Below are 20,855 nucleotides of genomic sequence, written 5' to 3'. Positions count from 1 at the left end.
AGAGCAGCAAATGTTGGGAAGATACTCCTGTAGCCTAAGGATTGATGCAAGCAAGAAGTCACCATTCTAATGGAGCCAGTGAACGTAGGTGTTTGAATTCCCTTAATACCATTTTAGTGACTACCACATTGCCACTTTGGTAGCAAAACATAGCTGCTGCTAAAGCCCTTTCTCTCCAGGGTGGAAAAGAATGACATTAACAGCCCACCAAAGCAAAGTTAAAGCTCTTGTTAGAGTAGGCATAGCAAGACAATCTAAAAATGTGATACTAAACAGATGTGCACAGCAGAATACTACAGAGTGCAATGGGATCACAACCTCTAGTTTATCACTAGCATACATCTAAGATTAATTTTTACTAATGACTTTCAAAAGCAAACAGCAGACAATGATAAGAGTGGCAACAAATAGTGACTTCTGACCATACCCTTATAAAACGAAACCTTTCACGAAGGGGTGGTCTGGTGATAAGGACATCAGTGCTGAGAAAACAATAAAGATCTTAATACTGCAAGAGCGTAAAAACAATTCTTTGCTTGGAAAAGGAAAGTAACCTACAGAGCAGAGTATAACCCAAGAATCCACAAACTCATAATGCTCTTCCATCACTTTCTGGTGAGACCATATCAAACTTTCAAAGAGGCAATTCTCCATGCACAGTTACAATTCTCACAAATTCTCAAAAATTCCTCCAAGGAGAAGGAAGCTGTCTGCATGATTATAATCACAGCCATCAGGGCCCAAGTACCTATATGCCAGTGGCATTTATAGTAACCAGAAGGGAATTTCCAATAGAAAGTCAAGACTCTGCTGGCAGTCTTCTGAAGATATCTCTAGAGTTAAAGACTGAGAAGTCTTTTCAGGTATTCCACATTTCATCCTGCATCCACACTTAACTTCATCAAGTATTTTTCATCCATCTAAGCTGTCAAAGAACAGATTTGTGTTTTATACTAAATAAATACATAAGTAACAATAGTAAATACAACTCATGAAAAGTGTGTTTCATTCTATAGCTCAAGAATGAGTATTTGCATCCACTGTTTCCCATCAGTATCTCATGCTTGTGATAGCTTTCCTAATAGGGCTTTGAATGCAGGGGTCTGCCAGCAGCACATATTATGTTCAAAAGCAGCCTAGTTCTTAGAGACAACAGGAGAACATAAGCAAGCTGTAATTTTATTCACCTGGTAACTTAACACACAGATCTTGAAATTAATCTCCCATGATGTTAAGGGGTGTCTCCCACACCAGAGGGCTTCCTCCTGACAGTGCTATGCTATGGGCACAGTGACCTCCTCCCATTTCCTCTAGGCAGTTAAATTTAAGTGTTGCATCATTTGCTTCAGTGCCATGTAACTGGAATATTTGGCAAGTATGAGCTGTCAGCAATATGCCAGTATCAGGTGCTAATGGGACCAGGCTTAATTCCTTTTGCAGCCAGCTCCCCTTTCACCCAGCAGGATGAGGTACTACTTTCTGCAAAGTAAGGAATTTGAGGGCTGGGGATGCAGGTGGCAGGGCACATAGGAATGATGGGAAATCTAAAGGGCAAGGACTACCCATGAAGAGGAATGCAACTTTCCCTGTGGGCCTCGCAAAACAAAACAAAACAAAACAAAACAAAAAAATCAAGAAAAAAAGAATGTCTCACAGCTGATCTCACACAAAGTCATGCTGGTATTTCAGAGAACACAAAAATGAGTACAGACAGGCTTACTTCGATACTAATACTGAGTTGAAAGTTATTTTTGCTATAAATTGTTGTAGTCAGCACTATCTGTCATGATGTTCTCTGGGCTTATAGGCTAAATTGCCCTATACTAACAGGCACTTTCTGTCTTAAGCAATACAGTCCAGTGCCATATTTGGAGCCCACATATCCATCAAGATCAAAAGTACAGTAAAAGAGATAAAGGTAAAACCCAGCTTCAGAGACTTCATGAATTAGGGGAAATAATTGGAACATACTGCTGGCAGCTAGAAATGCCATTTAGTCAGTACCCATAAATACCAAGGGTTACAAAGGTTAATTATTTTAACAACTAAAAAAGTTAAAAATAAAACCTTAAGGACAAGGTAAGGGCTGAAAATATAATTCACAAATAGAAGAAATTAACTAAAAGGGATACAACTTTTGGCTGATTATCAGAGGAAGGTAAGGCAGGAGACCTCTTTTTCCATAGGTATCTGTTAAGATAAGGTGAGGTGATATGATCTGCTGCTTGACAGAGTTGAGACAGGATGACATCTTACCAAGGATCAAGACAGACTTCAGTTGGTAAGAATTCTTACCTCTTCTGCATACGCTTTTCCAATCCCATCAGTAGCTCCTGTGACCACTGGACAAAAAAAAAAAGAGAGACAAATCTACATTAATTGTTTCACAGTAACTGCAGTGGGTGTGTTCATCAGTAAGCTGTTAAAGTACTCATTCCAGACAGAATGAGTCAAAGTCTCTGGAATAAGTGTAAAACTTTTATTAAATCCCTTGGAGAACTCTCACTTAAACCTTTCCATAAGCAAGAAAGGAGAGAAAGAGATGGAGTTAGGAACTCAGTACATGTTTCAAGAATCGGGTTCAGCATCCCTTCTCATGCCAGTCCTCTGCCCCAATACACTTCTTCAGAAACTTTGCAGACTAAGATTTCCAAGTCATTTTACTAAAAAAAGCTCATTTATGATTATTAAACCAGCTGTCAACTTAGTTTTAAACATACAGTAAAATAAAAGGTATCAGATTTTAGGACATAGAAAACAGGTCTCTGTTAGTGTTTCTCCAGCAGATTTCAGATCCCTATGACCATTGTGCTCACTGGCAGCAAGTATGAGTGACTGATCCAGCCATCACTTGCAAGCTGGGCTTCTACAGCTTAAACTTTTTCACCCGTGGGTGACTGGATCTGTGTCAAGCCTCAAGTCTTTCTAGGATTCTTTTCCACAAGCTGAGAAGCTCTGAGTGACTCAACACGCCATTAGTTTGACAGATTATTCCAGGGCTCTCACCACACTAATAGCTGATCATCTCAGTAAACAGCAATTCCTCCATCCAGAAACTGCTTTTCCAACTATTTTTTAAGCAAGTACCTTCAGCACCACTTCCTCTTTCTCTAAGCTTTTTCTTCTTACCAAACCAAATGCCTACACCTCACATTATTTAGCTCTTCTGTCTCACCTCATTCACCTGTCTCTGCTCTCCCTCTCCAAGTAGCCACAAAATATATCAGATTTTTCTGTCTGTCCTCCTATCAGATCAGAAGAGCTTGGTTTGTGCTTCCACTGCTTATGCTGAATGTAGGCATGGCCAAATACTTGGGTTTGTTTAATGTTTCAGAAGAGTGAACTGATGATGAGTGTTGGTTCAACTCCTGGGTCAAACTCTACCTGAGTGAAACTCAAAGCAGACAGAAGTGTTGTCTAGCACTGGGGTTCAGCAATAACTTCCCTTCCAGGCACTGGAAGGAGACGTGTTTGCAGATGATTTGATTAGTTACTGCTTGCAGATTACCTATAACAGTTGGCACGCAAACAGCAGCCTGAATATTTCTGTTTGAGTAATAACAGCTAAGAAATGCTGTAACCATTTCAGTTTCTGTGCCTGCTAGCTACAAATAAGTGGATGAAATAACAAGTGATTAAACTACCAGTGACGGTCCTATTTGAGCTTGAATGGCAAGGCAATAGTTCAATAACAGGCTAAGAAGAAAGATCCAGGCACGTTCCTGATTTTGAGATTTACAGATGACCATAGATGAAGGTACATACATATGTTCATCCTACATATTTATTCCTTCCCTAGTTTCAAGGTTTATTTGCAAGATGCCGTAGCTCCAGTGTGATAAGGATATGCACGCACACTGAACATCAGGGATGCTCTGGCTAGTAAACAGAGCTCTAGCTGCTGCACTGTCAGCACCAGTGAACTGAGAAAACTAAGTGTCTGTGTCACACTGTTTTGCCACTTCCTATCCAGCCACCATTAGGGAAGTGTGAGTAACAGTTTTGTCACAGAAATAAATCCACGTATATAAAGGTAAAGCAAGGGTCCAAATGACCAATAAAAAGCAGACCTTAGGAAAGAAATTAAGAATACATTCCCAGGAGTTCACTTCCTGCAACCAAACTTGTACCAGTATCGTTACCCATTCAGCCAGAAAGCACCACAGTGCTGCAGGACAGCACCATCCCTTTAGTTCAAGGACTAACAAGCTTCAGTTTCAGCCTTGCTGATTTTGGATTTCACATTATGCATTATCACACAAGTCATTATTGCTTCAGCAAAGCAATGAAACAAATAGGAGCACAGTGAAAACACATACCAGGACCACTCCCCCTTAGGCTCACAACAGTAGCTGGACAAGTTCTAAGCTGACCCAATCTGGAAAACATTCAACTTCAGTGACTTGGTGAAAGGGGTTGTTTCCTTCACTATAGTTAGTGAGGCACCTAAAGGAGAGCCATTCCCTATAACATTTACAGATCATTTCTCCTCCTTCCAATTCACGATTTATGGACTTAACGGTTTTATTCTCAGATTACAAGCTCAGCATTTTAAAATACTGTTTTCTGACATTGCAGGTTGTTCCACTTCTAGCAACTGCAGCCAAGAATGCAATACATGTTCCACGAGGCAGTGACTCCAAAAAGTACCTGTGGCCCTTTAAAGGCTTAGTAAAGTACAAGTAGTTTCAGTCAAGGATATTTACTCATTTATTGAATCTGTTGCTTAGGTAAATGGTAATAGAATCAGCTGGAGCACAGGACATAATCTGAAGATCAAGGATTTCTAACTGATGTGTGAGTGAGTAAAAAGATGTTTCTTTACCCTTTATAGGACCTACTTCAGACTAAAATAACCTGTAGTCCAGAGGTTAAAGTACCCTCCAGAACAGAATATAAGAAATTTTAAAAAAATTCTAATGTAGATAAAAAATTACAAAATCCCACAAGGAAAAAAAAAGTGCTTGAGCTATCACCTACAGAAACAGACTCCTAGCTAATACACATTACTGTTTTGCTTCTGCTGCATGTAAAGGCATAGATCAGAATAAAGTATGAAACTAGTTTTTCTTAACAATAAGGGAACTCCTCACAAGACAACACTAATACCATAGTTTTTTTACTGGTTCCATGTGGAGAAGGATGCTGTCTTCTGCTCCATCCTACCACACCATCTTGAAGAACAAACACAGTACAAGGACAGCTTTCCAATGTATAACCTTTTTTCAGGCCACACTTCTCTTCCTAAGGCCCTTCAAGAGAAGCCACCTGGCTCAGCTCCCTCCCATTCTAAGCTAATAGATTTCCCATCAGCAGTTGCACTGGTGCAGAGGCCACTGAGGCACCAGTGAACTGCAACGGGAAACACACACTAACACAGACCTGTCCTGCTGCTGACCCACAGCACCCAGTTCAGTCAGGAAGCTCTGTTTACTGCCCACTTATGGGATCCTAGTGAGTAGTTTGGTGGGTCAGAAAGGCTGTCCTGACAGACATCTGCCAGAGCAGAAAGCAAAACTTAGACCCTATGTTGTTGTAAAAGTACAGAAAAGAGGTGGGGTAAAGGCAACTGATTGGACCAACATCACAGAAGTCAAGATTCAGCCACCTTATCTGCCTCCACATTTTGCATTACCTAAAGTTTGCACATTAGCAAGTCACTTATAATTTTCATGTTGATTACATTCATCTCTAGTTTCCATACTGGAGCCAAATGTTGCAGTTTTAACCAAAGCTGTGTCAGTTTAACTAAATTTCTACTATCAATTTGATGTGCTGAAACTAGTTTAACTCCAAGTGTCGATTAAGCTTTTGAATTCTGTTTCTTCTACAGCTGCCTTCCAACAAAAGTTACAAACTGACTGCAGTTGGCAGAGCTTAAAGAAGGCTAAAGTAAGTAGATAGGCATAAGTTATGGTCTGTACAAGAAAGCTGCACCAGCTCCTAAGTGTGATTATACACATTTATTCAGTAGTCAGACTAACTGTAGTAGCTTCCCACTTCAGCCATCTGCTGTCTCCAGAAGAGAAGCAAGAGTGCCCAGGCAGCTCGTGTGTGAGCCCACCAAGTAAATGTTTGTCTGAATGGAAGTTTATACTGAAGCATCATCTGATTTTTGACAAAGTCAACACCCATCTTCACCTTTTCCTCTACAGCCCCAGAAGTCAGGGGACAGAACAGTAACATGACATTCTCTGAAAACAATTCACTCTTGGTAAACCAATACATGTACTTGCATTGAAGTGGAGATGTTCTACCCTGGGAAGTTACCACTAGCCAGACCTCAGCAGCTCTAGACACAAGGTATTTTACAAAATAATTAGACAGCAGCATCTCAAAATGTGCTTTTTTGGAACTAGTATATGTACAAGTAGAGAGTTGACACATGCAAAACCATATCATCTTTCCTCAGTTCCAAAAAACCTGCCTAAAAGCTCCTGCTCTTAGTCAGAGTCCAGATAGCCTGGCCCTAGTGAGTCCAGCACACTGAAAGGAACAACTCTTGCTTTTCTGAATAATGACACTTTGGTTAAGACTGGCATAATCATTGTTATAATGGGTGACTGATGTACACATGGTTTCATCCTCTAGTCCTGGCTTTCATTTCAGTTTTGCATGAACAGTCTTACATTCCAACTGATCCTACACTGTTCAAAATGGTAGACAAGAAGTTGGAAAGCTGATAAAACATCTATAATCACTCACGCTAGCCAGTAGTGTACACCACATTAGTATAAGCAACTCTGAACCCACCAATGCTTTGGATACAGTGTTAGTGTGCAAAAACAAACTTTCAATGAAGTATCAAGGTCTCTAAACAATGAGAGCAGTATGGGGCATCATCTGCTCACACTGCTGGAGGAGGTTATGCCATATGTAGGCTGTAGAGATTTCAACTACCATTGTATATATACAAGTCATCAGCACAAGGACTCGGATCAACAGTTACATTTTTATTACAGTATTTTCCTTAATATATCATATAATTATTTCCATAAATCATCAAAATCTTCACCTTAGGATAGTATAGCATCTTTGCTCTAATGACTGTGCCAGCATTTTGCTTCCTATATGGTGTGGGAAGAGAAGAAAGAAAAAAAAAACACAAAAAACCCCTCCGCTTTGAGTTTACTTACACATCTTTGACCTCTTACAGTGATCTCTTCAACTTAAGATACAGCTACAGAGGCATCCACCACAGCCTCTGCTACTGGAATGGTTATCGACAGACAATTCACTAATTCTCTACACCTTAATACCACCTAGCCACCTCACCTCCTAGTGTTTCACAGCTTTTGTCATATACACAACAGATATGAAGCCGTTCATAAGCACTGGCAACATTTCCTCTCCAGTACCAAACTCAAGGCAACCCTTGACAAACACAGGGCAAAGTTAAAAAAGCTCACCAGTCATTGAGATGTGTCACCTTGCACTGTTATTAAAAAAATCCATGAAGACCAAGCCTATGGAACATATGTAACCAGCCAGTGACGTTAGTCTAGAAAATTAACATAAGCAGTAGTACATGACTTTAGGGAACAAAAATGTAGACTCTTCTCGAGAAGGTTTACAGAGGGGTAAATACGAAAATGTTTCCAATGGCACCTGCATCTTTCAGAAATTCCACAACACAAAGGATAAAGTACCACCAATGGTGTGGAGAGCTCACATGTTCTTTTTGCTTGTATGAAGTAACAGCCACTGTGTTACCAAATAAGAGGTCACCTAGAAAATATCCTCCACCTTCTAACACTCCCTGCTGTTAAAAAAGGGACCACCATTCCAGAGCCAGGCAAAAGCTGCACCCAGCAGCCCATGACAGCCTGTTTTGTGACCGAAGTGAATATTCAAGGCCCAGAAAGAACATTTTAACCTGCTTTTTATGCAGCCAGGACATCTTAAAACAAAAGCAAATAATGGTGCAATAAAGCATGAGGCAGGCATGTAGAAATCGTCTCCTCTCATGATGAGAGCAAGGACCAGCATTGACACAGGGAGAAGACAACAGCAAGCATAGGAAATTCTACCGCAGTTCTGCAGAGCAATCACTCTGAAACAAGATTATAGATTCGTGACTCCCCAACTCAAGGTTAGACTACAGTGGAAAAAAACGCTTAAGGAGATCAAGCCTGCCTTCAGATACAAACACACGTTTTCCACAGCAAAATAAACTTATGAGATGCCTAATGCAGATAAAGCACAGAATACTTTTATCCATATCGCCTCTAGCAAACAGCACCAGGCACACTCCTTGCGCGGCTACCTGCACAATGAAGCTAACAACTATTGTGCATGTTCTGTACTAGTCTCTTCAAACTACAAATTCATTTTGGTTCAGCCATCTTACTGTTTTCATTCAGAATAGCCCAAGTTTTTAGGCAATCTTTCAGTGTACTGCAGATGCACTCATGCACATCATCTACCTAGGAAGCAGAACTCAGGCCATTATCAATGTTATTCTCCCTAGACAGATGTGGGTCCAGCAATTTGGGAATACCTATACTCTTCCTTTCAAAAAATTAAGCTAACTAACAGATCTCAAGGAGGGTAGCTTAGCTACATTTCTGATCCCCTGAGAGGCATTCAAATTTGATGTCAAAATGGCCACTGCAGAGCTAGTCTCTCTGCTACATCCTTCATTCACACAGAAGAGCCATCCCTGTCCTGCAAGACTGAATCCAGATACGAGCAAGGGTCTGTCACAGCACAGTATCTCGCTGTAGCGCACAACACAAAGAATAAACTAGGACCCTATGTATCTTGTTAAAGCAATACAGTTGAGAGAAACTTCACAGCACAGCTAACCTTAGCATAGGTTTAAAAGTACAACACATAAATAACTGAAGACTCGAGATTCTTCTGCTACGAAACACGGAGGCTATATTAAGAATATGACAGCTCCTGGGGAAAACAAAAGCTGGCAAGGGGAGAAAAGACTATCCCTGCTTGGCATCAAGCAGTGCTTCATTTATTACAGATTTATATAAATCATTGGCATTTGACCAATACCAAGCTTCTAGATTATTTCCAGCCAACAAAAGTACTTTAGTCTGTGCTGGTTAAAAATACTCTACTTTTTGTCCTCAGCTTGCTAGGAACGGCTATTTTTAGTAAGAGTCCAATCAACCTTATCAAAATCAAGCATCAAAAATAGATTGGAGAAACACTGGAAGCATATGCTATTTTTAGCTGCTCTGTCTATTCCTGCCGTTACCCACAAATTCTGACTGCACAGACCATGCATGAGTGCTTAGTTATTCCAGGCAGATCTTAGTCGTGACCCTTTTTTTTCCCCGAACACCTGAATGCAGAAAACACTCGATTGATTAAAGATTAATACAGCCGCAAACCATGACAGCTGCCTTTCGTCTGAGTGCTTTTGGGGAGGGGGAGAATACGGGATGACAGAGAGCTTGCATCAGTATTCCTCTTGGGGATCTATTACATGGAAAGAATATTGCTATTTCAATTCCCTTTTGTTGCTAAAAATAGCAGCCCCAATTGATTCAAGCAAACAGGGCACCGGCTTAGCAATGCCAAATTTAGAAACCACTGAAGTCCCAAAGAGCGAACGTTAACGCAGTCTAACACATGCCAGCTCATATTTAACAAAGAACAAAGAAGATAAGCATGCTGGCTGCAAGTTAATAAGACAGCAGCAACTCCCTGCATTTTTATTAAATAAAACCAGAAAACTCAGTGCAGAAAATAAGACAAACTTCATATCTATTCTCAATTTAACTGCTGAAATAGGAAGCCTCATCAGAAAGATCTGTACCCTGACCTAGAATTCTAGAAATTCTGGTTTGGGTTTGGTTTTTTTTTTCATATAAAGAAGTTTTTTTTCTGCACAAAGGAGCTAAGACCTAATGGTCAGGCTTTGAAAAGATAAACTACAGAAAAAGGTTCAGTTCCCAGAACCGAACACTTACTTGGTAACAGCTTGTGTCTAGGAGCTAGGACTGTGGGTAGAAAAATATTCTATAAATATCACAGCACTGACAAGTTCCCATTTCACCCAGAACTACAGCAAGAAAGGGTTTTGGGCAGTGCATTCACAAGATTCTTTAGACTTGAGAGCTAGAAGCAATCTAGAAATCCCAACAGGAAAAGCGTACTGAAGAGTTCATGAAAGTCACAGGCAATCCTTAAGCAATATCAGTTCCAGTTGCCTCTGTGGGAGCTCTCCCAGTTCCAGGCTGGTTGTCCTTTATGCACTTACATTCAAGTCTTTGCCATGAGGTCTTTTTCTCCTGTTAGTCAAGGGTTGCTGTGTTATGGGCATGGGAGTCTAGGAAGAGAAGGGGAATTCCATCATCCTGTTCAGAAGTCCCCACTCCATCCTTGGCTGCTTTTAAGGCTTTTGATCCAGAAGTCATCAGGTGAAACCAAGAGTGCCCTGAACTTAATTTCTGCAATATCAAGGAAATTGTTCAGATCATCTGCTCCAGTCAATTCAAGCTGAGTTAAGCATTTGCAAAGGCTACAGCTGCCTTGTGCTCTAAGACACTACAGTAAGAGTTACTGCATAGTATTAATGTTTGACAAAAACAGTCTCTCATGTGTTCATCATTGTGAAATACATGACAGATATTGACTGTCATGGCAAGCACGACCAGGCCAAAAACCCACATGTGTAGGGGTCGTTCAAATTACCACTTCTGGTTCTTCCTGCCTTCAGGAGAGGAGGAATACAACACAAACACTTTGAAGACCAGATAGCTGACAACTGGCACCATCTGAAGGCTTTCAGTGTGCTTGCCACTGGAAACACGCCTAGATACATTATTTTTCTGAGAAGGAACTAAGCAGCCAGTAGAAAAGCCTCTGGGTTTGGAGCCTGTAAAGCTGAAAGAAGACTCTACATAAGAAGTCACTAGAAGAAATTTCAGATCTTTTTTTCCTCTTTCATTGTAGCAGGCAGAAAAATAAATTTAAATCAGTGATGTGGCAACAAAGAACCAAAACTTGCAAGCAGAAGAGGATAACAAGTGATTTGGTAAGCTATGAGCAAATTCAATTGAAGTCAAAGATATGCAAGATGTCAGAATAATTGTGAGCATAGAAAAAGCAGAGATTGGTATAAAATCAGCACTAGACCCATTTTTAATCAAAAGACAAACTGTGTCAAACTACTAAAAGGTGCGATCAGTTTAGACAAGAATAATGCTTCAGACCCACAAGGCAAAAGAAAAAACATTTTATATGATGATCATAAGGAACTACAACCGTGAAGGTGACTGCTACCAACTGGAAGAATTTTAGAATATCATCAGAAGCTACCTGGAGAGGCATCTACAACAGTTCAGACCAAAAAAAGGAACTTTGTCAGGATAAAACCAAATTATTACTTACACTCCTCAGGGACTGATCTCAGCAGAAATCCTGTTCAGCATTTCTGCTAATGACCACCACACAAAGATGGAAATGCTTTATGAACTTCACAGACAACCTAGCTACTGAAAAGGATCACATTTGTCACACTACAAAAGATTAGATAGGTCTACAGACCACAGGAATTGAAACATAATATTGTCAGATATTACACTGTGACATAGTGGTACCAGATGTCAAGGTACGCACTTGAGACTAACTTTGTTTAGAGCTGAGGTGACCATCGTAAGTAGTGGAAAAAAGGTACCTGGGGTGCAGCACCTACGTATAAAATGGTCTGTAAACTGCCATTCTGATGCAGCTATAAAGGCAACTTATATAACTACTGAGGTGCTTCTCATGGCAATAAAAAATCAATAATAAATTAAGTAATTTAAATGGAAACAGTAAGAAAAGAAAAAAGAAAAAGAAAAAGAAAAAGAAAAAGAAAAAGAAAAAGAAAAAGAAAAAGAAAAAGAAAAAGAAAAAGAAAAAGAAAAAGAAAAAGAAAAAGAAAAAGTTGCTAAAATGATTAAGAGTTATCTCTTCTGGGAGATGAATTTAAAAGGGGTTTGTTTGCTCTTTATAAGTTCATGTAGTATAATCAGCAGGAAAGGAAAAGTTTAGGCTAACATTGGGAAGAAACTATAAGTTGGTCACAAATAAGACTGGAAATTAATATCTCTCAACGGGGGAAAAAAATACCCTGTTTCTGAGTCTGAACTTGGGGTAAGGAACCTGACCTGCCAGAGGAGCTCTGAGATGCAGGACAAGCCAAAGCTAACTCTGGAAACAGAGCTACAAACTTGCAACAGGAATCTGTTAATTACTATCCATTTAATGGATCAGAAGGGAAATGGGAAACAAAATAACCCTGACTTGAATTTATTGTTTTTGATACATTCTGTTAACTGCACCCTTCTAAGCTTCCTCAGATTGTCGGAAGGTATCAGAGAAATTCTCCCCCCCACCATCTCAACGGACAATTTGACTTCCAGAGTGTCTCTTCTCACCTCTTCATGAAAGAGAGGCTAACTGAAGCTAGAAATATGAAACAAAAATTATATGACAGACAAATGCACAGTGGTCCTAACAGAACAGAGACTCTGGTTCCATGAAGAGGATCTGAACTGGGAAGGGATTCCTTCTGGGACCCCTTATCTCACTGGCAATAATTCAAATCATCTTACTCAATCACCTCCCTATTCACAGTGAGGACACCAGTCTCCAGAAACATTTTGGGCATGAAAAGAAGCAACAGCACCTTGTAATGGCTTTTTAAGATCAGACTGTGGGCATGAAACTCGTGCAGTGCTAAATACAAACTTTTCTGTACACTTTCGAAACATTAGTTGACCTTTCACAGCTTCACGACTAGGAACTGAATTATTTAGAGTTATACAAAACACAAAGTCTTGATGAAATTTTTAAATTAAGGTTTTGGTATATTTCAAGCATTAATGCATCATTCAGTACTAGTATGGCACATCCAACACATCAGGTCATTAGAAAAAAACCCCCGTGTAACTCCATGTTATCATTCACCTGTTCCTTCCCTTTGCACACATCCAACTATTATAGTGAAAGACTAGAGGTGGTAAAAAAAACAACATAGTGTAGACAAGCTCTTTTATAGTGTAACTGTTTTATCACAAGAATAGATCTTCCAGCTCAGAATGGAGATCCCACTAACTCCAGACTCAGTCCCTGGTAGTGGCCAGCAATAGGTACTGAGGGGAGAATTTAAGAAGTCAATCATATTGTGATACCTTCTCCAGGACGCTCTTCCTCTCTCTGGCTTACCGCTCTGCAATTTGGTGGACTACAGCTGGTGATTTTGGACAAATTCACAGGAGAAAAAGCTTTTAAGATCTTTTAGAGTAATTTGTTTTTAATCCATGTAAACCTTTTGCATCTAATACAGACTGTAACAAGGAGCTACCCAGCTGAACTACATCCTGCATACGACAGTATGGTTCCCTGTTCTTTTTGAAACTCATCTGCTAGTTTGGGATTTGGTGCTTTCTCCACCACCTCTTGATCATGGCAAGCAATGACATTGTTCACTTTTTAACTTTCTCCCTGTCCTTTAAATTGAAGTTGTAGATTTTCAAGTTATTTTATATATTAACTAAACAGGTAAATTCAACAGATAGAACAAAATTTATTAGATTAGATACTTAGGAAACCCTTTGATGGGAGCCTCTGTCAGAATCTCTTTGGACTACAGGTTTGCAGACAGCAAATTAATTAAAACACTAAGCACATTTAAAATACCCAAATTATCTAAATATAGTCCATCTATTAGAAAAACCATGCTCCTTTCCTACTCCCAGAATTAAAATCTTCCTTTAGAATACAAGTTACAGGGTAGAATTTCAGTGCGTCAACAACATGCCAAAAATAGACAAACTGGGAAGCACAGAAAGACTAAGAAAACTGACACTGTAGAAACTGATTTTTTCTTCCTTCATTTCCAGCTCCAATGAATCTCAAACCACAGAACTGCTCGGACATTCCTTTACCACCTTTATTAGCACTCTGCCTTGTGCCAAAGATAATAAACATTTGCAGCATCTAAGTCTGCAATAAGCATCACTGTACCCAGGATAAACCACTCTTTGGAAAAGACAGGTAGGTAGATGGTCTCTGACAAGAAAGAGAGCTATGGAGACTCTCAGGAATATATTTTTACATAACACAGCCTGCCAGCTTTCAGCTGATGAGCCCATCCAGACCTAAGAACCTCCACAGAACCACTGGGTGCCTCCATATGGAGCCTTTCTGCCTCCCAAAAAGCTGAGGAATGCGTTGGAGTCCTACATTCACCCAGTCCTGCACCCAACTGACAAACCTCCTTGCAGCACAGCCCCTGAGAAGGAAAGCAGAGAGCCAAGACAGTTCCAAGTGGGAGCCAGGCTGGGCTCACCCCACCTGCCACCAAACCAGTACCAATACCCCAGCCAGGTGCAGGCTGGAACCATAGTCCCACACTGTGCTCCTCGGCATTTTTTTTGGACAGAACAGGGCTCACTAGCTAACCTAGGTCTGCATGGATGAACTTGGCCACCACAGCACCTTCCTGATGAAGGCACACACGAAGCAGCACAGGAGCAGCCTCACACACGGACAAGCCTTTTCGCTCTGGCCCAGATGACCGCCACCAGGCCTGTGCTCATTTCATGCAGTCACTAACACATTGCTGTCTCACCTGCTTTTTCCTGTAACATTCATCCAACCGGGATATCATTCCCCTTAATGACAGTAAGGGGGACCCATTTTAGGTCCAGCCTCCAATCCTTAACCTCTTATTTACAATGTAGTTTCAAACTTATCATAGTCAAAATAGACTAAAAAAAAATGAAACACATTAGTTACTTAATTTTTGCTGGAATACTGCCTACCACTGTATTTTATTCCATAAAGCCACTTCCTTAGGGTTTACAAATTCTAATACACAAAAATTAAACTGTTCCATTTTTAGGATGGGATGATATAAATCAGGACAGTTACTTGGATGTACAGAAGGAAAGACAAATTTTAACCGTGAGAAAGACACAGTGTTGTATTACCTCATGCAGCAGAAATACGACTAATATGACATTTAAGGAGGTTACTAGTTAAGTCACACCACAAGCTCTGTGTATTATCTTCTCCAACACAAGTGTGCACATTTGTACCTAAGAACCCTCCTCCGGAAGGTCTCAACCTACAGTGCCTCTCCAAATAAGATCAAAATCCAATCCATTTTCCCCCCTTTAAAGCACGTTTAGCATGTGTGTATATACAGCTTAAGCATACTGAATCTCCTCTTCTAATTCCAAAAGTATCAGTAACCAACCATCCTAATAATTTTATTGCTCTTACATTTGTGAATACCTACTATTACTTATAACATCTAAGTTTGGCCCTGCCTGAACAAGCCATCTTGGGTACCAGTGACTAAAGACTTCAAAAACTTTTAAAATTATAAATAAAACTAATCAGGACAGAGTTGACTCAGACCTTTAACTCCTAATAGAGTATTTGCACCCTTTTCACTTGTTTCTCTCAGTTCCCTTTTAGCATTTGAGATCACGTCATTCAGGTAAAACCTTAGTACGCAGCCAGACTAGTATGAAACCCACCATCCTCCTAGGTGAGTCCCCCTTAGGCCATGAGCTAACTCAGCTTCAGCAGCAAGTTCTTCCTGGCTGCCACGTCCCACAAGCAACAACTCTTCTCCAACACCACCAAAGCAGCAAAGAGTCGCTCAAAATCAAGCTCCTATCACTGCTACAGTAAGATTCCCATGTTTGGGTTCAGGGGAAATAAGAAAGGGCCAGCAGCAGTACCAATTGCTCTGATGACAATAGTTCCTTGCCAACCTAGATGGTTCTTCAAGGACACGAGGAGCAATTCTTCCTGAAAGCCTAAGGCTTTCTACACACATACAGGACAGTTGTGCTATGGAGGTTCAGAAGTCCAGCACCCTAGAAAGCAACTGTAATATGGCACTACTGCCATGAAATTTGTGCTACAGATTCATACTCAGTGGAGTTACTGCCTCACCATCCCGAAACTGTTTTGCTTTGAGCCATGCACTTCTCAATATCCCAGACCAGAAGAGATCTCCCATCTTCTATTGTTAGAAGTCAGCTGGCCTATATAAATTTATTGCAAAGAGATCTTGAATAGCTTCTCCGTGAAGTAATTTCATACTGACAAATACCCCAAAACCATACATGAAACTATTTCTCAACAGCACTGCCACAACAGGGTATTTTGGGGTGAGCAGAGAGAGGGCAGCCAAGGTGATCAGTCTGGCAGCAAACCTGTTTCGCCCCTTCCCATGCCCCCGCTCTGTGCACCAGAGCAGTTCACCCATTGCAGACAATAAGCAAAGCTGCGTAAGCGGCCAAGTACAGGAGATGAATGAACAGTGTGACACTAAAGACCTGTGAATTGAAAAATCTAATGCATGAATTAAAATCCATACCCTCATTCCTCCTCTCCCTTTTCCCCAAAAAAAGAAATGTATACAGCAGGACATAAAAGGAGAAATAGAGAGAGGTGGAAAAAACGCGGTGTGACACATTTATAAAAACTGATGGCCTGTCACCCAGACGCTGATGAATATTTTTTACAGGATAAAAATGGCAACCTAGAGTCTAAAAATAAAATGCTATGCTGCAGACCTGTCTGGTTCAGCAACACCACTGGAATACAAACACTCCTTTGCTGGTATATCTTGACTAAGATTTCAGAATAAGAGAAGTTAAAAAAACACTGTAGAACATACCTTCTATTTTCAAGAAAAGGGATTTGGGATTTCTGGGGGGTTTTTAGTAATAATTTAGATTAGCATTATACTTCACTTGCATTGCATAATTGTAATTAAAAAAAAAACACTGCCAAATTTTAAGTGATTGATGAGAACAGCAGACTACCTCATGCTGCACAAAGCAATTTTTTCCTTCCCTTCCCCTGACAATTACAATATAAGAACATGTTTATTAGTGTCTTTAAACTGTAATTTCAGTAAGCTTAAAAATATATTTTTAGAATCATGCTGCAGACAGAACTGTGGACAATGCTATTTTCAGACTCACCCCAACCCCAGAGACAGAAAATAAAATGTTTTACTTCATTCTCTATCACAATTTAGATTAAAAATCTGCTTAGCTGAGAAGGAAAAATGACTGAACATCATTCAAAAGAAGCACTAATTTCTCAAGACTATCCACACTGCAGACAGGCTGCCTTATGCAGTATAGATGCTATTTTTGGCAAGTGATGCAATAGCTGCAAGGGCTCTCCCAGAACCTTTAATTTAAGAGCCCAAGCCATACTAAAACGTGTTTCAAGATACCTAATAACCCTGCATTGTCACCTTCCCATTCTCTGCACCAGCATATTACACACATAAGTCACCCTTTTTTAAGTTTTATCTTCCAAGAAAGAGACAGATTTTACATGTGAAGAGAAAATCTGTATCTATACATCCATCAGCAAATACACCTGCCCTGCACTATATGTGACAAGAAAGTTACGCAACACTGTATAGATATTTTCTGACCTCTTGAATTTCTATTGAAATACAAAGCAGCTTGATTTCCTTGCTGAATTTTTGTGAAGACTTTGAAAAGCCCACAAAGCTAATACATCTAATCCTTCCAAAAGCTGTTTCCTTTCTTGGAGATCTTTTTAGACATTCTTGTGTCTAACAGACAACTGTTAAGACACATTTCTGCTATATGACTGTTTCAACAGCTAAAAATTCTGAAAAACAAGGAGAGTTCCTGAAATGCTAAGGCTTTTTAAATTATTTTTAAAATAGAATAGGGAGTTTCCAGCCCTTTGGATCTGTGGATCCTTTATGTTCTGCAATAGCCACATGGACTTCTATGTAACAGATTCAAGCTTATGGATAAGTTTTGCGCTGACCCCCTAAAAATTCTAGTTCTACCTGCTCCCTTCCAAAAAACCCAGAGTTAATCCCAAAGTCAGAATTACCCAAGAAACTACTTTTGTTTGACCTCTTACCTCCAGGGGCCTATGGGAGAGGAAGACATGCAACAGCTCTAAAAAAAATACACCTTGCATTTTGAACTTGTGGTCATAGACAAAACATATTAATAAATCCATTAGCCCAACCTGCTGCTATGCAGAATTTGAGTCCTTTGCTTAACACAGGCAGGGGACATATAACAGCTCTTACCTACTATTTCAGACCATCCATTTATCACTCATGGCCAGCATTTAGGGCTCAGGAGGAATTTGCCTATGTATATCATGTTTCCAGGTTTTACACCTCAGATCCTACAGTGCATTAACAGATTGTGATAGAGCCAAGATCTTCCCCTCTTCATGAGTTCTCATCATGTCACATACCACCCAAGAAAGAAATAGGAAAGCTTGACAACTCTCTACTTCTTGTTTGAAGCAGTAAAGTTCTGCCTCCCCACCACCCACACTATACATATTTACTTCTTTGCCCTCCAACACAAGCATGGGGAAGCCAATGTAGGGAGAATTTGTAACATCTGCAGCCTATCTGGGAAAAAGAAATCCAGCTGAAGAGAGGTGAGGCTTGGAGAGAATTCATTCAGAAGCTCTCTCAGAGATCCTGACTGCTCAGAAGTACAACAGAAACTGAGCAGGAAGACACCTAGTGATATTTTATTCATTTTGGCTAGAAGCAATGTTAAAACAAGCTGTACACTGAGAAGGTAGCATTTGCTCTAGGGACACAGAGGAATGAAAATAAGGACTCTGCAGAACAGCTGAAGTGGCAACAAGACTCATGCCCAAATCATGCAACCTGCTCAAAAGTAAGGAAGTTGAAGCACAGAGAGTTCCATATCTGAAACCCCTAAACAGCAGTATGGGAAACATCACACTGGGAATTTTACGAGGAAGACGACAAGTGCAGAATGCCAGTTCAGGCCCTTCAATGTATATACAACAGGAAACAAGTGTACAAACATACATCTGCTCCACTCCTGCACTACAGGAACAATGACAAGCCAGGAGACCAGGCCAGTTCCCATAACCAGTTCCTAGTGGTTTTACTGAGACAGTAAAAGCACAGCAGCAGCACAAGATGTCATGTTAGACACAAAGAGGAGAAACACTAGTGTCATGAGAGGCTGAAATTGCTGCTCCCTTTCACCCAGCCCACTGCTCCTCACTTGAGGCTGCAGAACTGTGGGACTGCAGGACGTTCACAATCCTTATTATATCTCTATGCAGCTTGTCTAAGATAAATGCAGATTGAAATTGATGTGACCACTACAGGTAAAAGCCTCCAGCACTTAAAAGGGATAATAAAATTGCAAGGTTTAGAATAGGAAGCCACCTAGGCTAATTAGCAAAGTAGTTCACATTAAGCAAGAATGTGAACTCATCTTGTTTAGAGATAACATTCTACTAGAAGATACAATAATATGCTTCTATTCTTACTGAATGGAAAGATCCAAAATGTCAGGTCACCCAAATCTTCAGTTTCCAAGGACAAAAAAAAAGTGGACTGGACCATTTAAGCTGCCTGTTGCTATCCAAGACACAAAACAACATCAAATATGACCTTTTCCCTGCTACTATGGAAGGAAGTATCTGTGCAATGTTGCTCAAACCAACTGCTAAAGTAGTAGAGAAGAAGACACCCCTCAGGGTGTCCTCTCTCACAGGTTCAAGCATGACTGCATGCACTCCAAGATCCATAAGAAGCTCGTAAGCATGTTTACACTATGCTAGGAATGGCTCTAAACCTTTTATAATCTCTAATTCTAAATAAGACTTATTTCTGTTAAAAATGGACCCCTCTCCATTTCCAGTTGTACCGGAAACAGCTTCTCATGGATTGTCAGAGACAAAGATGGCTTCGGGAGTATATTTAGAAAACAATGTTCTATTAAAAGATGTAAGACCAAACACAGATAAAAGATGCTGTTAGCTGCAAGTCTTTATCCAGTTGTCGAGATCTTATAAAGGTAATTCTTTAAAATGTAGAGAAGTAGCACTAGAAGAATGTAAATTTCTAGCATCTTTGAAAGTTACCTAATTATGATGAGAAACAATCTATTCAAAGAGATGGTTTATACCAAAAAAATAAACATTGAAGTTGATGAAAAGCCATTAAACTTATCTTCAAAAGATACATAGCCTACAACAAGCGTGAGGTACTCCACAGTGTTTTGTTTCAAGTCCACGTTTTGCCTTCTAGCCTTTGCACTGGAAACCGATACAGAAGGGCAATTTTGTTTAAACTAGAAGTCAGCCGATCATGTTGCTTTTGTGCACTGCAGCTGCGGAGCAGCGGCTGAGCCCAGCCCGAGCCGCGCCTTTCAGAGCCGGACTCGCCTCTCCGCATTGAGCCGCGCTCGGGCCTCAGCAGCGCCCTCTGCCCGCAGCCGACGCAGGAGCAGCGAGCGGACCCGTCTCCTCAATCGAGCACAACCCACCATTCATAAAAAGGGGGTCGCGCAGAGCTGAAAGGCAACGATGCAGTGCTGGAAACAGAGTAAATCTGAGCACTACTCTGTGGTTTTTTTGACCCTAAAATATAGATACAGTTTTAGCTAAAATGAGCATATTTGGTAATTATTGTTCCACTGAGGTCCCTTTCATCCCACGCTCTTAATTACATTTGCTTTAATTGAATATTTTTATCTATCGGGGGGGGGGGGGGGGGGGGGAAGGAGATGAATATAATATTAACACGCCCAAGTTAATCAATTTAGAAGGCCACAGCTGTCTCATGAGAAATGCCCTCGATAAATTACCATCACGCATTAGGGAGACTCTTACGTTAAAGCGCTCTAGAAATCCTGGTCTGTTTTATTCGTATCGGCACTGTTTTGCAATAGGTGTTTGCCTTAAAGATTTAAGGAAGAACTCGGGCAACACTGCCTTTGCCTTCCCGTTTCTAAATAAAGAAACGCCCACCGATGCCTTCTATATTTCACTCCCAGCTCTTGAAAACTTGCAGTATTTCC

At 40.4% G+C, this 20,855-nt stretch overlaps 1 protein-coding gene across 1 annotated transcript in view; it reads right to left on the bottom strand.

Annotated features, from left to right (window-relative positions):
* The window catches only part of HSD17B12 (hydroxysteroid 17-beta dehydrogenase 12), an 85,165-nt gene that overhangs the window by 49,863 nt on the left and 14,447 nt on the right, over positions 1–20,855 (bottom strand). The window contains 1 exon segment of the mRNA XM_027719563.2: positions 2,296–2,342. Coding sequence (XP_027575364.1) covers positions 2,296–2,342 — 47 coding nt within the window.

The sequence above is a fragment of the Pipra filicauda genome, unplaced genomic scaffold (assembly GCF_003945595.2).
Source record: "Pipra filicauda isolate LSUMZ 115617 unplaced genomic scaffold, ASM394559v2 scaffold32_size4067784_pilon, whole genome shotgun sequence".
NCBI classification, from domain to species: Eukaryota; Metazoa; Chordata; class Aves; order Passeriformes; family Pipridae; genus Pipra; species Pipra filicauda.
This window is presented reverse-complemented; position numbering and strand designations above follow the sequence as displayed.